At 31.0% G+C, this 16,070-nt stretch overlaps 3 protein-coding genes across 3 annotated transcripts; all 3 read left to right on the forward strand.

Annotated features, from left to right (window-relative positions):
• The first annotated feature begins 8,939 nt into the window (after nucleotides 1-8,939).
• On the forward strand, nucleotides 8,940-11,367 carry LOC124945289 (50S ribosomal protein L7/L12). Its single transcript, XM_047485691.1, has 2 exons — nucleotides 8,940-9,098; nucleotides 10,484-11,367. The coding sequence occupies exon 2, from the start codon at nucleotides 10,532-10,534 to the stop codon at nucleotides 11,177-11,179; it is 648 nt and encodes a 215-aa protein (XP_047341647.1). The 5' UTR covers nucleotides 8,940-9,098; nucleotides 10,484-10,531; the 3' UTR covers nucleotides 11,180-11,367.
• A 786-nt stretch (nucleotides 11,368-12,153) lies between these two features.
• On the forward strand, nucleotides 12,154-13,655 carry LOC124945291 (DNA polymerase I). Its single transcript, XM_047485693.1, has 4 exons — nucleotides 12,154-12,625; nucleotides 12,707-13,112; nucleotides 13,212-13,434; nucleotides 13,508-13,655. Exons 1-4 carry the CDS (start codon nucleotides 12,254-12,256, stop codon nucleotides 13,617-13,619), a joined length of 1,113 nt encoding a protein of 370 aa, XP_047341649.1. The 5' UTR covers nucleotides 12,154-12,253; the 3' UTR covers nucleotides 13,620-13,655.
• Nucleotides 13,656-14,029: 374 nt separating this feature from the next.
• Nucleotides 14,030-15,718, forward strand: LOC124945169 (protein SENSITIVE TO PROTON RHIZOTOXICITY 1). The gene is made up of 2 exons (XM_047485557.1): nucleotides 14,030-14,047; nucleotides 14,273-15,718. The coding sequence occupies exon 2, from the start codon at nucleotides 14,295-14,297 to the stop codon at nucleotides 15,636-15,638; it is 1,344 nt and encodes a 447-aa protein (XP_047341513.1). The 5' UTR covers nucleotides 14,030-14,047; nucleotides 14,273-14,294; the 3' UTR covers nucleotides 15,639-15,718.
• The last annotated feature ends 352 nt before the right edge of the window (nucleotides 15,719-16,070 follow it).

Raw genomic sequence — 16,070 nt, forward strand, 5'->3', positions numbered from 1 at the left:
TTTAGATTTATGTATTTGTATATAACAAAAATAAAAATGGTTTGAGTAGTTAAATAAATATGTAATATGAGAATATTTTAAAAAATTCCAAAAAAATATATTTTGTATTTATTTTGTTTACAGAACTTCAGATCAACCTAACTTTTTTTTCTACTGTCTACCATAAATGTATTTGTTTTTTAAATATACATTTCAAATTGAAACCGTTGAGTGAGGTTTTTGATATCTTCCAGAATATTTGATATACGAAGAAAAGGGGTTAAGAAAATTTGAAAAACGAAGTTTGATTAAAAAAATTCACAATGTGATAAATTAACTGAAAACAATAGAATAAAATATTACGTCAATATAAGAATAAGAACGTTCATCATTTAAAATAAAGCATGAAATAACTAAAATTATTATAATTCCAATTATCTAAATTTGAGTCTCAAATAAAACTTAACCAAGAATAAATTTACAAATTATTTTTAAAATAAATAAATAAATAAATAATATTTTAAAATCTTACCAATAATTTAAGTGGAGTTAATTTTAATGACAAGGATATATGATGGAGGATGTAATTGGGTCCTACCTTGTATTAAACTTGTTTGAGGTGGTTATGTTACAAGAAAATGAATTTTAGGGACCCTTTCATTTAAAATTTAAGTACTGATTAATCATGTTTTAATCATCACTACACTTTTTTTTTCATATATCCAATTATGCATATTATTTAGAAATAATCTAATTTTGAATCATGCCTTAGTAACCAATTTCATCAAAGTTTAACAACACATTTGGGTTAATTATATATGTAGAGAATGGTTACATAGTAGAAACATGATTTGATTAGTTTTGATATATGGAACATGACCAATAAATAGGATAGAAGAAAACACATTAATAATGTTTAAATTCCAAATTCTCAAAATTTTCAAAATATAATGGATGAACTCACAATCCAAATAATTTAGGGTTCCTTTCAATTGTGCATAATATTTAGATATTGATGTTAATGAACAACTATGAAGATTCACAACACAGATAAAATTATAAAATAAAAATATTTAATAAAAAAATATAATAATATATATTTAATGTTTAAAATTCTTAATAAATCGTGAATAATATATTAAAATAAAAAATAGAACACTCTCATTTCATATTTTATTCACTTCGGTAAAATAACTCACATTCTCACATATTTTTTCTCAATAAATCTCTCAACGTGTGACCTTACACTTTCACTTTGGTCAATTAAATATTTGATTCATATTTTTAATATTTAGCATCGTGATCTCACATTTTGGTTAATCAAATATTTGATTCATATTTTTTAACCACTTTCAATTGCTATATGCCTATTATTCCTCGACAAATTACATCTCAGTCACACTTGGTTAAATGGTTGTACTTGTTTTTGTTAAGTTGCAAGTTCGAAATATACATATTATAGGCGAGTCAACCCACAATTCGACCAAAGTATTCATTTACTCTTATATATATATATATAAATAAATAATGGTTGTACTTGTTTTTGTTGTGTTGTAAGTTCAAAATATACATATAACATTTTTATTTTTATTTTTAACCATTTAAAATTTATGGGCGGGTCAATCCACAATCCGACTCAAGTATCTATTTACTCTCACATATATATTCAAATTAACCACAACACTCCCAGTAATCCAGACCTTTTGAAATTAAACATTATTATTATATATATATATATATATATATATATATATATATATATATATATATATATATATATATATATATTAGTTAGTTAAAAAAATGAACTTATATTGTTAAATATCTCATATTTATCAAATTTGGTGTTATATATAAAGTTTTATTAGCCTACTTGGTTAAATGGCTATACTTGTTTTTGTTAGGTTGCTAGTTTGAAACATACATAAAACATTTTAAATTTTATTTTTAACTGTTTTAAATTTATGAACGGGTTAACCCACAATTCGAACCAAATATCAATTTACTCTCACATATATATCATAATTAACCATAGCTCTCGATCCGGCAATCCGAACATAAGAATGTGTCACGTTCATCAAATTTGGTGTTAAATTTAAAATATAAAGTCTTATTAGTCTAGTTTGTTAAATGATTGGTACTTGTATGGTTATGTTGCAAGTTTGAAATATAACATTTTTATTTTTAACCGTTTTAAGTTTATTAGCGGGTCAATCCACAATCCGACTCAAATATCCATTTATTTTCACATATATATCCAAATTAACCACAAACACTTTGAAATTAAGCATTATTATATATATGATTATATATATAGATATGTATTTTTATTTATTCATCATAAGTTTTTACACACGTATAATGTGAAGTTAGGACACATTTTTCACATTTTAATAGATTTTAAGTTCAAAATAAAAATGGTATAAAATTATTTGAACCAAAAAAAATACTTTTAAGAAAATTAAAAGAGAGAAAGATGTTAAAATTTACTTGAGAAAATAGGCATTCTATAGAAGAAAAAAAATATTTGCCAAAAGAAAATATTAACTAACACCCAAATAAAAATAATTATATTTTTGTAAGAAATAAAATAATAAATAATAATATTTATTGAGGAAAAATGCCCATGAAAATTATTGGACTTCTTATTAACAAACGCTTTGAGATGTACTTAATTTCCTAAATTAAAAGTGAACAAATAAATATGTATATAGTTTAATTACTGTACCTATTAAACTATGATGTAGTAAAACAAAATAATAAGTAACTCAAATTATTTTTAGAAGAGAAGTTAAGCTATTTTTAAAAATAAAACTATAAAGTATAACATGTGAAATAAAAATAGAATATGTTGTTGAGAAGAACGACTAATTGATTTTTCGGAACGAATCTTTAAAAATTTCGTAATAATATTATTATGAATATACGCAAAAGACGACTACGATTATTAAATATTCGACGATTTCTCTTCAATCAGATAGTCCATTCACCAGAAAATAATTGGAATGATAAGTCAAAAATGTATGTATGTAATCTCAACTGTATCAATTCAAATTTCTTCGTAACTATCTAAAGACTCAACATCACCTCACGAATCTCAACAATACTCCACAAAAGAATAGATTTGTGATAGGCTTTCGCCTCCAATTTGGAGATCAACAGAGAACTCAACAAGAGGTCGTCGTTGGAAGTGGAAGGGGCGGCCGGAATAAATCCTTCCACGTGTCCTTCATCACTTCTTGAGGCGTTCCCTGTCGAGCAGAAGTTAAAAACGGAATAACCGCTTCAATTAATTCCTTCATTAAGATGAATTTATAAATAATGATTCCCCAAGTAAAGTGTTGATTCGATGACAAATATGATATAACTTACTATAATTAAAACATTTTTTTATGCAATATAATCCACAAAAATATTATTTATATCATTGTTTAATTTAAAAAAAAAAACATTTTAAAGAATTGCACTATGAATAACACAATACTCATATAATATTAGATTATATATAATTTAATTAGTTATTTAAATTATACATGATATTTTAGAATCCTAAACTATATTGATAGATAATCAAAAGGAGAAAAATGGTGACAAATCAAATCGCATCCATCGGCGGATTGATCGGCGCCAGTTCATCATATTTAATGGTCTCTTCCTTCTTAATTCTTCTTTCTTCTTCTTCTTCTTCTCTCTCCTTATTACTATCACTCTATTATCAATTCCTATCTTCTTTGTCCTAAGAAAAATCTGTTTGGTTGCCTTTCATTTTCAATCTTCTACTTACTAATTCCTTAATCATCACGTAATTAAGAAAATTCTTAAGTTTAATGAAAACCATAAGAAGACTAAAAAGTTTATTAATTATATGTAGGCCAATGAGAAAGAAAATGGACAATACTTGGGTGGTGGTCCCTTACCTAATTTTAGTGGTGTTTTCTTAAGAATGTGAAAATATGTCAAAATAAGGGTTTGAGTTTGATTCTTTACCAAGGGTTCGAGATGGGATAGTATATTAATAAAGATAAAGTTTTATTTTAAAGATTTTAAACTTTATTAATTTATTATTTACATGGAATTTATAAATAAATAAGATATTTATGTCACTAACTACCGATTCTAAGAATTTCGATATTTAAAATCCTTACTTTTTTTTTTAAAATTCGATAGTTAAATTAGTTAATAAATTTTTATTTATATATAAATGTCACTAAAAGCGTTTAAAATGGTTAAATATTTTGTATAATTTTAACAATGAAGTACTCAAATGTGAGGATTGAAAAAATAAATCTAAAATTTCAGTTTGACAATTCGTCCCCAAAGAAAATACAGTTCATTACCCTATTATCATTTTATACATAAGTTCATATTATTATTACCATAATATTATCATTTTTATTATTATTTCCCGGTCATTTTTGTGTATAAGCTCCATTACCCATTTCTTCGCCCTAATAATACACAATAAATTCATAAGTAACACTTGTGGTCCTCTATTACTAAAAAGTTTAACACTCACGAATAATTTGGGTGGTCCCTTACCTAATTTTAGTTGTTTTTTCTTAAGAAGTGAAAATATGTCAATAAGGGGTTGAGTTTGATTATTCACCAAGAGAGATTGGATAATAATATGAACAATTTTTAGGATTTTCAATTGAAATGAGTATTAAAGAATATAGAGCTTATATCATATTGTTATTTAAGTTGTATTAGAGACATAATTTCATATTATTATTACCAATATTGGGTCATTTTTGTTTATAAGCTCCCTTATCAATTTATTTATTTATATTTTTTCTCCTAGTTTTATTTAAAGTTCTCTAAAAAAAAAAATTAGTTTAAAATCAATAAAAATATTTTTTTTAGAAAAATGATAAATTCAACGAATGATTAACGAAAGCAAGACCACAAATGTTACATGGCCTGCGGGTAGGAGAGAGAAATAAAATAAAAGTCGGTATAAATCTTCTTTGACTTCATTTATTTCTCTCTCTGAAACTTCTTTGGCGAAAATTTTCTTTCATGTTATCGTTTTCACAAATCTAGTTATTTAATAATAGAGATCTCTTAACAATATTGTTTAGTTCGTTTATGTATGATAACGAACTGTTTTATTTTTTTAGGAAATCAGCACTGAAGCACCGAACCTGAACAATGCAGTAGATAAAGCACCGAACCTAAATAAATTCCCCCTTTTGAACCGGAAATATACCCGATTGTTAGTATAGAAAATATAGATTTCGATGAGATTTTAGGACATTTCGACGTCTAGAAAATAAAGTTTCGGGGGAAATGTCCCAAAATCACCATTTCGGGACGAGAAAATGGAATTTCGGGGAAAATGTCCCAAAATGTGCCCGAAATTACCATTTCGGAACCAGAAACCATAGTTAGTAATAATGTTGATATCCCGAAATGGTGATTTCGGGTCCCAAAACCACCATTATACTATAATATCAACATCATTAACAACATCATTAATTACCTCGTTTTCTCATCATCTTCATTTGCAAAAATGAACCCTATAATGATTTCATCTCGGTTATCTACTTGGGCACAATCAAAGTAAGATTGATTTTTTAGTATATTCTTAATCATATACGGAGATTGAAGGCGTGCCGAAATTTTCGCATTATGTTGGGGATTTTTTCTAACTACTCGATTGTCTGTTTCTTTAGTCACAAATTCTGGTCTTTTTACAATACTAATCACCATTTGTAAATGATTTTCCTTTACTACCCCCACTTCGGGTACCCCCACTACACCCACTTCGGATATCACCACTTCGGGTGTTTTTTCTTTTACATTTTCATTTTCTATAGTGGGTGTTCGATCTTTAAAGTATTTGTGCATGGAATCCTTAAAACGTTTATCATTGCCCATGGCATTATATAAGATGTGGATCGAGATGTCATACAATGGCGATATATCCTAGCCGACACTTAATTTTGCCAACACTTCTGTGGCTTCGTTAATGGTGTATGTAGATTTAGCAATGTGAATCAATGCCTCGTTAAAAATCTGCATCCTTGTTTTTTTATGAGGTGCTGCCTTTTCAGGCGCTGCCTTCTGAGGCACCCTTCTATCTGCCACTACTACCTCATGCTCAGGCACCCCCCATCTGAATCCTCGTTCTCCCCCATCCCTATCTGCCTCCTCGTTCTCCCCCCATTTGTCTCCTAGTGGAAGTGAAATGCGTCCAACATCGCTTCCACGCCCGAATCCTCCATTTGCCATCTCTGATTCTAACATAACCTTCAACTTCATGTCATTCCAACATGACAGTATAGGAAATCGGTGCTCATCAATTGGGAGTTCAGGGTTACTCACTCTATACAAGTAGCACAGCTGAAAACATACATATGTTAAAATCATTTACATTTGTAACCACCAAAATAAATTAGTGATAACTTATTATAAGGAACATCTATGGTCTTTGGAAATGTCATTTTTTACGCGCCTTCAATTTTTTGCATGATTGAACTAATCCTTCAACTACGAATTTGCACCAATTAAACTTTTTGATATTATGAACATCTGAAATAGATTTCAGAATTCTAAACCTGCAAGTGAAAAAAAACAGATTGGAGGATTATTAACAATGCATATACCATACTTATATGTAAGTTTTTTGAGATACACCTGGATAGTTGACCCATGTGATCACACTAGAGAAAGCAACTGACAACATATAATACGAAGTCTATCTTGAAATTTTTGTCAGCTGCTTTGTTCACCATCATTTTCTTTGACATATCGATCACTATATGACCGTCATTTAGCGGGTTACCCCATCGAGTCCTAAAGGCCTTAAACTTTTTATCGATTTCGTTATCCTCATATTCTACAATGTCCAACTCCCCTCTGGGGATACCCAATATGATTTGAACATCCTCTTCTTCGATTTGTACTTTCTTGCCACTCTTTAGGATGAATACACATTTAGTACAATCAAAATTTCTTACGAGATAACGAGAGATCTCGCTGGGGCATTTTGAAAGCGATAGTGATAGAAGAGAGTCAAAGCCTATTGCCTTCACAACCTCTTTTTGTTCATCAGACAATGGTTGCAGAATATTGAAAAGGCTAAAAGACGAGGTCCTTGTTAAAAATATGTTGTGGGCTGCTTTGGTTTTTTGGGCCACATTCCTTTTACGTTTATTTGCTCTACAAAAACAAAAAAAACAAATGAAAAAACAATGAACCACGAAGCAGATAAACATTTAAAAAGGTCTCAAAACCACAATTTCTTGTCCTGAAACCATCATTTCGGGTCCATAAACTATCATTTCTTGTCCCAAAATGGTGGTTTCGGGACCCATAATGGTGTTTTAAGGACCCAAAATGATAGTTTCTCGTCCTGAAATCGTGGTTTCAAGACTCAAAATGATGATTTCGGGACAAGAAATGATGATTTCAGGACTCTTTTTTATAACCCTATCGTTAAATACTTTTCTATCGTTAATATGCAGCTAAACCCTAATCGCTAAATACTTTTCTGACGTTAATATGTAGGTACACCCTAATATGGATATCAAAAACGTTTCTACGCTAAACCCTAATCGCTAAATACTTTTCTACCGTTAAACCCTAAATAGAGCTAAACCCTATCAATACTAAACAAAATATTGATATCAAAATCATCTACGCTAAACAGATCCGTTTCTAAAAAGATAAGATTTCTTATTATTTTACCTTGGAGTTCTTAGAGATCTTGGAGTCTTGTCGAACAATGTACTTGGATCAATACTAGCCTGAAAAGAAGTGAAGTAGTATGAACATGGACCTACCCATTTTCGAAATGAAGTGAAGATAAACGAAGAAGAGCTAAAGAACTTACCATTTTTGATCGGACGAACCTAAAGAGAAGAAGTCGCGGAAGTCATAGAGTGAAATCGCCATAGAAAAAAGAGATTGCCAAAAATAAAAAATGAAAAGAAAAAAGAGAAGGAACTGAAACATTTTTTAATATTATTTATATTTTTTATTTTTCTCTCTTACCTACCCACCCATCTGAGAAGTTTCTCTTTTATTTTATTAATGAGGTGAGCAACTTTGTAGTTTCTCTTTAAAAGTATGAAAAATTATATAACTAAGGACAACTTTTTTTTACTTAAAGCTTATAAAAAAAATAATGAATATTTATAATAACTTATTATTTTAAATTTAAATAAAAATATGTTAAAATTAAACAAAAAAAAAATGTCTAGTTTATTTTTAAAAAAATTTAAAAATTGATGTTATTTTATTTTTTTTATTTAATAAAATTATTAGTAAATATAAAATTATATTAAGTTTTGTATTTTCTTATTCTAAAATTATAAAAGAAATATAGTGAAATATATATAATATTTATACATATTTATTCCCTCTACTCTCTTATTTATTTATTTATTTATCATATATATTCATGGAATAAATTATAAATGATTTAATCCCATAAGTTGAAGGGATACACCCATCATACATGTTAAAAAAATATATATTAGTTTTAAATATTATTAAATTAAGTTAGATATTGAATATTAGAATTGAAGTGTTTTTATTTAGTTTATTTAATTTTTTATTTTCAAATATTTAAACTATTTCTTTTTCAATATTCAAAATTTATTTTTTTTAATTTTATCAAACAAATTGCGTTATTGTTACGTCATTTTTTTCTCTATTCACTCTCTCAAATTTTCTAGGGAATTCTTTCTATTTTTTTTATAATAAAAACACATAAAATCATTTTAAAAAAATGGATCTGATTTGAGCAATTTAAAAATGAAACTTGTGATGATAAACAACTGTTTGTTTTTGTGAAATTAAAATAAAATAAAATTTAATGACTACTTTCTTGACATTTTAAAAAGAAATGCTAGATTCCTAATTCTAAAAAATAAATAAATGTCATGTCCTATGTTTTGTTTACTATATTTTAGTTAATAGAAATAAAAAGAAAACCTAAACCCTAAATCGTATAACAGAGTCCTTCCTCAAGCCCGACCCGACGTGAATCTCAGATGCGGAGGGACTGGAACCCGCTTTCCTAACCTCAGACGAACAAGCAAGAAGAGTCGAAAGGTTCAATTTTTTCAGGTAATCTTTCGACGAAGAAGCCTTCAGCCGACTTCTCCAAGGTAATCTGAATTTTATAAACTGGGCAACTTCAGTTTTGTAAGTCCATAGAATATGTCAACTCTAGAAGATAGAGGACTTGATGTATTTAGCCATAATCTTACTGATAATGCAATTTAGGGTTATGCATTTTAGGTTGTATTTCAGTTTTTTCAGAGGTATATGTAACGATCTAACTCCTTTCATTCTCCTTTGTCAACAATGTTCTCAGAGATTCATCCAAGTTCTTATCTCTACAAAATGATCCAATGTTGTAACTATGTGTAAGGATTATTATAATCGATCACCATAGACATTAATGTGAATTAAGCTGCAAATCATAATGATATAGCAGTATGCCTTATTCTGGAATGACTTCCATTTTAACTGGATTTAATTTCAAACTCCATGTATCCATTTTTTGAAATTTACTTCTCGTTTCTTGAGCTTGAGTGAAGGAAGATGCATCATTTTCTGATTTTCTGCCTGTCTTCTTATCTCCATCAAATAGTGGGTTATCTGCTGAATTAAGAAAATGAATTTCTGAAATAAGTTATACCTTATGTGTTCATATTTCTAAGAAGCTTCATTTAAAAATGATGAGAAGATAAGCAGAATTATGATCCTTTCTATGCATTTGAGGCATCTACAAAAAATGAACAGATAGGATGTAGAATTGAATCTAATTAGGTTTGAAGTAATATCTAAAACTTATATATGGATGGATGCCTGTCTGCAAAAACTGAAAGTTTTGGAGAAAGAAAACTCATTGTTTGAAAATTCTGATTAGAGTGGAGAAACGAGTTTGCATGACAGTAATGTACTTTTGTAGGATAGGAAATCGTGTTTTTTCGCTTAGCCCTTATAGATTAGAAGGTTCTGTTTGCCAAGGCCAATTTTTGTACGAACAAATCAATAATCTCCAGCCTTCTACAACCTCCAATTTTACATCAGATGAAGAGTTTTTTCTTAAGTTTTCTCATACCATATTTGTGTCAATTCTTTGTCTCATAATTGTGAAAGAGAGAAGTAGGTAGACTTGATGTGCTATTCGCATCTACAGAGATATTCTAACCAAAGTGATTTAATCTCTGGAGCTTGTTTGGAAAAAAAACCGAAATCACCTCTATGAAATAATAGAGTTTTAATCTTGAATTTGATTTGTTATAAAATCTACAGACTAAAATCACATACTATTGAAAACAGTTTATTATTCTTTTTTTCAATATTTTATAAGTATTTCAACATTACAAAATCATCTGAAAGTTCGCAAACTTTCATAATCACTTCAGAACCAAACAACCCCTCATTTCTGTATATTTGTGTCCGTTAGGGAAAAAGCTGGGTTCTTTTGAGCCCTTGGTTTGTTGGGTTCTCATTTCTGAAATTATTTTTTGCTGCCTTGTAGTCATTTAAAGGAAGAGATCAGAGAACGACGGTCTAAAGATTTCTGAAGATGAGTTTGGTTGCCAAGCTAAGGCATCATTTGCCTAAAAGCTTATTATACAGTAAACCTCTTCTATCGTCTGCTCGTACAATCTATCCCAGTCAATTAAAGATCGTATCCCGTCTGCTTGCCCAATCTGCAACGAAGGAAGTTGAAAACGAAGAAGTAGAGATTGACCAAAGAAGGCTTCCAGCAGACTACGATCCAGCCACATTTGATCCTTCAGAGCATCGTAGTCCCCCAACCGATCGTGTGTTTAGGCTGGTTGATGAAATATCGGGGCTTACACTTATGGAAATATCAGAGCTATCTTCAATCTTAATGAAGAAATTGGGGATGAAAGAACCGCCAGTTGTGGGGGTTATGAAACCTGGTAGTGCTGGCTTGGCCGGGGCGGCTGCAAAGTCGGGTGCAGCCACGAAGGAGGAGAAGAAACCAGAAAAAACAGTATTTGAATTGAAACTGGAATCATATGATGCAGCCTCAAAGATTAAGATTATAAAAGAAATTAGGAGTTTCACTGATTTGGGTCTGAAAGAGGCTAAGGATTTGGTGGAAAAGGCACCAGCTGTGTTTAAGAAAGGTGTATCAAAGGAAGAAGGAGAGCAAATAATGGAGAAGTTGAAAGCTGTTGGAGCAAAAGTCGTTATGGAATGAAAACTTATGTTAGGTTTCCTTCCTCTGCCCAAGTTTTTCTGCATCTTTGGGATATTGCAATCTTTGTATTTTTACAAATTAGTGTTCATCTGGATGATTGTAGCAATATCTTCTTACTATCTGAAAGATACTTTTGATCATGTAGAGCCTATTTGGAAATTAGGATTTATCCAATCTTTTGGGCTGTATGTCGTTCCAATTTAGATTTGGCTGATTTATTTTCCGAAACAGATTATTGTTTTGGTTGTTTTACTCATTCAGCAAATAAACTTTTGACTGGATGTTGATCCACAAAATTTCAGTTTTGTACTCTTCTAGTATATTAAAAGTGTATTAGCTTGATCATTAGCAGTAGTGTTCATTTTGTTTTTCTTGAGAATTAGAACATCCAGAAATGGCCTAATTTCAATAATTTAATCATGCTTGAAATGGCCCTAAAGATTTGCGTTATTATTGATAAACAAAATGAGTCTAACCCTTAATTTGAATATTTGTAGAAGGGCTTGGGGTCTAAAACAAATCGAATCGGATACCCTCCTATTCAACTCGACGACCGAGTACTAAAATTTATACTCGATTAGTTGACAATTTGAACTATTCGAGTTTGAACTCAGAAATTAAATTTTATATAATTTTATTAATTAAAATTATATATTTTATTAATCTAAATAATATCTCAAATATAAAAATTTATAATATTTACAAAACTGAACTACTCAAAACTTGAACTCGATTATAAAATCAAACTACTTAGACCTCGATTCGAGGTCAATCGAACCGAGTTCGAGTTGTTCGAGTCGAGCTTTGATAGATATACCTACGAGAAACGTGACTCGTTTAAAACCCTATAAAACTATCTCACCCATTCACACAATTATATTATTATAAAATTCCTGATTTTATGTTTAACTAGTTTTTATATGGATATGCTTTTGAAGATTTAAAAGACAACCCCTCCATTAATAAGAAACAAAACCTTGGGCTAAACAAAGTGTAGAACTAGGACTCATCTTCCTAGTATCTTCTACTTCTCACTGTAACAGCAAAAATACGGGCATCAAGGAAAGGTGGAAAATGTTAAAAGCCATCATCGTCTTCCCAAATCCTTTCATTGGCAACCCAGATATCAAAATTACCCTTCCTTCTTCTTCCTCTTCACAGGTTAAACATCTACGCAGAAACATTCCACTTAAAATCCAATCCTGCTCAATTTCGTTTCAGACATTGAACCGAACAGTTGGCGGCATAGAATTCCCTACCAATAATAGCAGCCATGAAAGAAGACTCACAGAGACTCCTTACACATATAATAAGAAGACGAAAAGGGTTTTCTTCTTAGACGTTAATCCTCTCTGTTACGACGGTAACAACCCTAGCTTGCACAACTTCGCTCATTGGATTTCACTTTTCTTCTCTCAAGTCAGCCACTCAGATCCTGTCATAGCAGTAAGCTACTTCTTTCTCTACAATTAAATCATAAAATCACATACCCTTTTCATATTGCTACATGGGTTTCATTTTTCATAGGTTATTGATGGTGATGGAGGTAGTGAGTATAGAAGGCAATTACTGCCTTCATATAAAGCAAATAGAAGGATATTCTCCAAACAACATTTACCATGGAGGAGAGTATCTAAAGATTATGGTTCCTGGTCTGATTTTGTTGTAGATTTGTTAAAGAAACTAAATGTAACTGTTATAAAATTGAATGGTTATGAAGCAGATGATGTTATAGCTACTCTTGTTGATGATGTATTAGATAAGGGAGGATACAAAGTTGTTATTGCTTCTCCTGACAAAGATTTCAAGCAATTGATATCTGAAAATGTTCAGATAGTTTTGCCCATGCCTAGGTTTGATCGGTGGTCTTTTTACACACTTAAACACTACATAACACAATATAACTGCCATCCATCTTCGGATTTGAGTCTCAGTAAGTAGTATCTATTCGAGTTGTTCACACAGATGAATTATTAGTGTTTTTTTAGGCTTTATCATGTTTGATTGTTTGTTCTGTATTGTAATTTTACAGGATGCTTAGTGGGTGATGAAGTTGATGGTGTTCCTGGAATTCAACATGTTGTACCAGGTTTCGGGTTGAAAACTGCACTTAAGCTTTTGAAGAAACATGGGTCTCTTGAAGATCTGTTGAAAACAGCAGCAGTTAGAAGTGTGGGGAAACAGTATGTTCAAGATGCTCTTACGAATCACGCAGATTACTTAAGAAGAAATTATCAAGTTCTTGCCCTAAGAAGGTTCTGGTTCTTGTTTATAAAAATGATTTTTACAGAATTGTAATGAATGCTGAGTTCTTATTGATTGATGCAGGGATGTTGATGTTAGTCTGGAAGATGAATGGTTGCTGGAGAGAAATACATGCAATGATACAATGCTGATATCCAAGTTTTTAGAAATCCTTGATCAAAAACACCTATCTTGATTCACTTGTATCACCAAATTTTGAAGTTTTATTTTATGGGTTGCTTCACTTTGCCTATTTTTGTTATTATCAATTGAATCATTTCAATTCAGTCTAAAATTTGATTTCATGGAAAATAACCATTTTGTGTTTTTATATAAACTTATACCGAATCGGGGATAGTGATACAAATAGAGATGTAAAATGAAAACCGAGTTCGGGAATGAATATCGTTTTTGCGAAATTTGAAAAATAAAATAAACAATGGCAGGCTGTGAATGAGTTGGTTCGTATTGGGAAGAGAGGGTTTAATGAATAAAACGCGGATCGCATCATTACTGCGTTTTGAGTATTTGACTTTGATTTAACGGTCACGATTTAATGGGTGGAAAATGATATACAATCAACGGTAAAGAACTCATCTTCTCCGCTCATACTCTTTCAATCTGGTAATTGCCTTTCTCTCTCTTTCTCTCTCTCTAATCTGATCAAGTTGGGATTTTTACTCTTGAATATACTACCATATATATATGATTTGATGTTTTCGAATCATTTGATTTGATTGTGTATAAATAGATCTGTTTTGATTGATTAGGGTTTCAAATTATGTTTGATGATTGTTGATGATGATGATAAACCTTAAATGAACTTGTTTTTGTTTCTCTGTGTTGAAGGTGAAGATCGATTACTGGAAAAATGAATTCAAAGGATAATAACAGCAATCTTCAAAGAATGTGGACCAGTAGTTCTTCTTCATCCAGAAATGAATTACACAAAAATGTTCCTCCCGATCATTCCGTTTTCAATCCAAAATGGGAACAAGATCATTCTCTTCAATACGATTTCAAGAAGATTCAATCCCAGTTTTCGATCCAGCAAGATGGTGATCCTTCTACCGATTGGGATCCAAAAGCTATGATTAACAATCTCTCATTCCTCCAACAGAAAGTTTATCAGCTTCAAGATATGGTTCATATGATTGTCGATCGAAGGTCTCAAACAACGTTAGATCAATCACAAGATCTCGTTACTCAACAGCAACATCTAATAACCGCCGACATCACTTCAATCATCGTCCAGCTTATCTCTATGGCAGGAACTCTTCTCCCATCTGTCAAACAACAACAACAAACCCAACAAACCCTAGGTGATTTTCTGATTGATTCCCAACCAGATCAACAGATCTTCAACATTGAAGATCAAGAAGTTAAAGATGAAGAAGAAGAAGACGAAGAAAGTGAGAATCTCCTTCCCGGATCATACGAAATCTTACAGTTAGAAAAAGAGGAAATCCTTGCACCTCACACGCATTTCTGTACAATTTGTGGTAAAGGGTTTAAGCGAGATGCTAATCTACGTATGCATATGAGAGGACACGGGGACGAGTATAAAACGGCTGCTGCTCTTGCGAAGCCGCCGCCGAATAAGGAAACAATGGGAAATGAAGCGTCTTTGATAAAGAGATACTCGTGTCCTTATTCTGGTTGTAAACGGAATAAAGATCATAAGAAGTTTCAATCATTGAAAACGATCTTATGTGTGAAGAATCATTACAAGAGGACCCATTGCGAGAAAAGATTCATGTGTAGCAGATGTAATACGAAGAAATTCTCTGTAATTGCTGACCTGAAAACTCATGAGAAACATTGTGGAAGGGATAAGTGGTTGTGTTCTTGTGGGACTACTTTTTCTAGAAAAGATAAGCTTTTTGGTCATATTACTCTGTTTCAGGGTCATACTCCTGCAATTCCTTTGGACGAAAGCTGTAAAGCTTCAACTTCTTCGGCGGCGGTGGCGCCTTCGGTAGCTGCCGGAGCAGGGGCATCATCGTCGTCGGGTGTTGATCATAGTACTACATCTGGATTCTTCTCGTCAATGGCGGCGTTAGATGAGTGTAATGGGTTCAATGAATTTGGGCGACCGGTCTTTGATGATGATTCGGAGAATACATTTTCATTTCTACTTTGTAATAATAATAGTTATCATCATCCTCCTCAGACGAATGGAGATGGAGGACCTTACAATTCAAATGATCTTTGAAGATTGAAACTATGAATGATCAAACTAAATTTATGTAACTTTCTTGAATTTAATAATTTGAAATAATTCCTCCTTTGTTTTCATCTCTTATCATTCTAGGTTTTTGTTTTGGCAATTTGAAGAACACATTTGTACATAGTTGCAATAAAGAACATCTTATTTAATAATGTTTATGGCGAATAAGACCCATTTTGATATACAAATCATATCGTCATTTACACCCTCCAATCTAGTCGAACATACACACAAAAAAAATAGTTACATTGAGACAATATAAGAGGAAATCCACACTAGCTTTGTAAATGTGTAAGTCTAATTTAAGGGAAATGTATTAGAACTATACATAAAAATAAACTTTCTAATTTTTAGTTGATTGGTAGTTTATAAGGATGCTACTTTTCTAAAAAAATGTTTGCTTAAGTTGGACTGCTT

The sequence above is a fragment of the Impatiens glandulifera genome, chromosome 7 (assembly GCF_907164915.1).
Source record: "Impatiens glandulifera chromosome 7, dImpGla2.1, whole genome shotgun sequence".
In the NCBI taxonomy this organism is placed as follows: domain Eukaryota; kingdom Viridiplantae; phylum Streptophyta; class Magnoliopsida; order Ericales; family Balsaminaceae; genus Impatiens; species Impatiens glandulifera.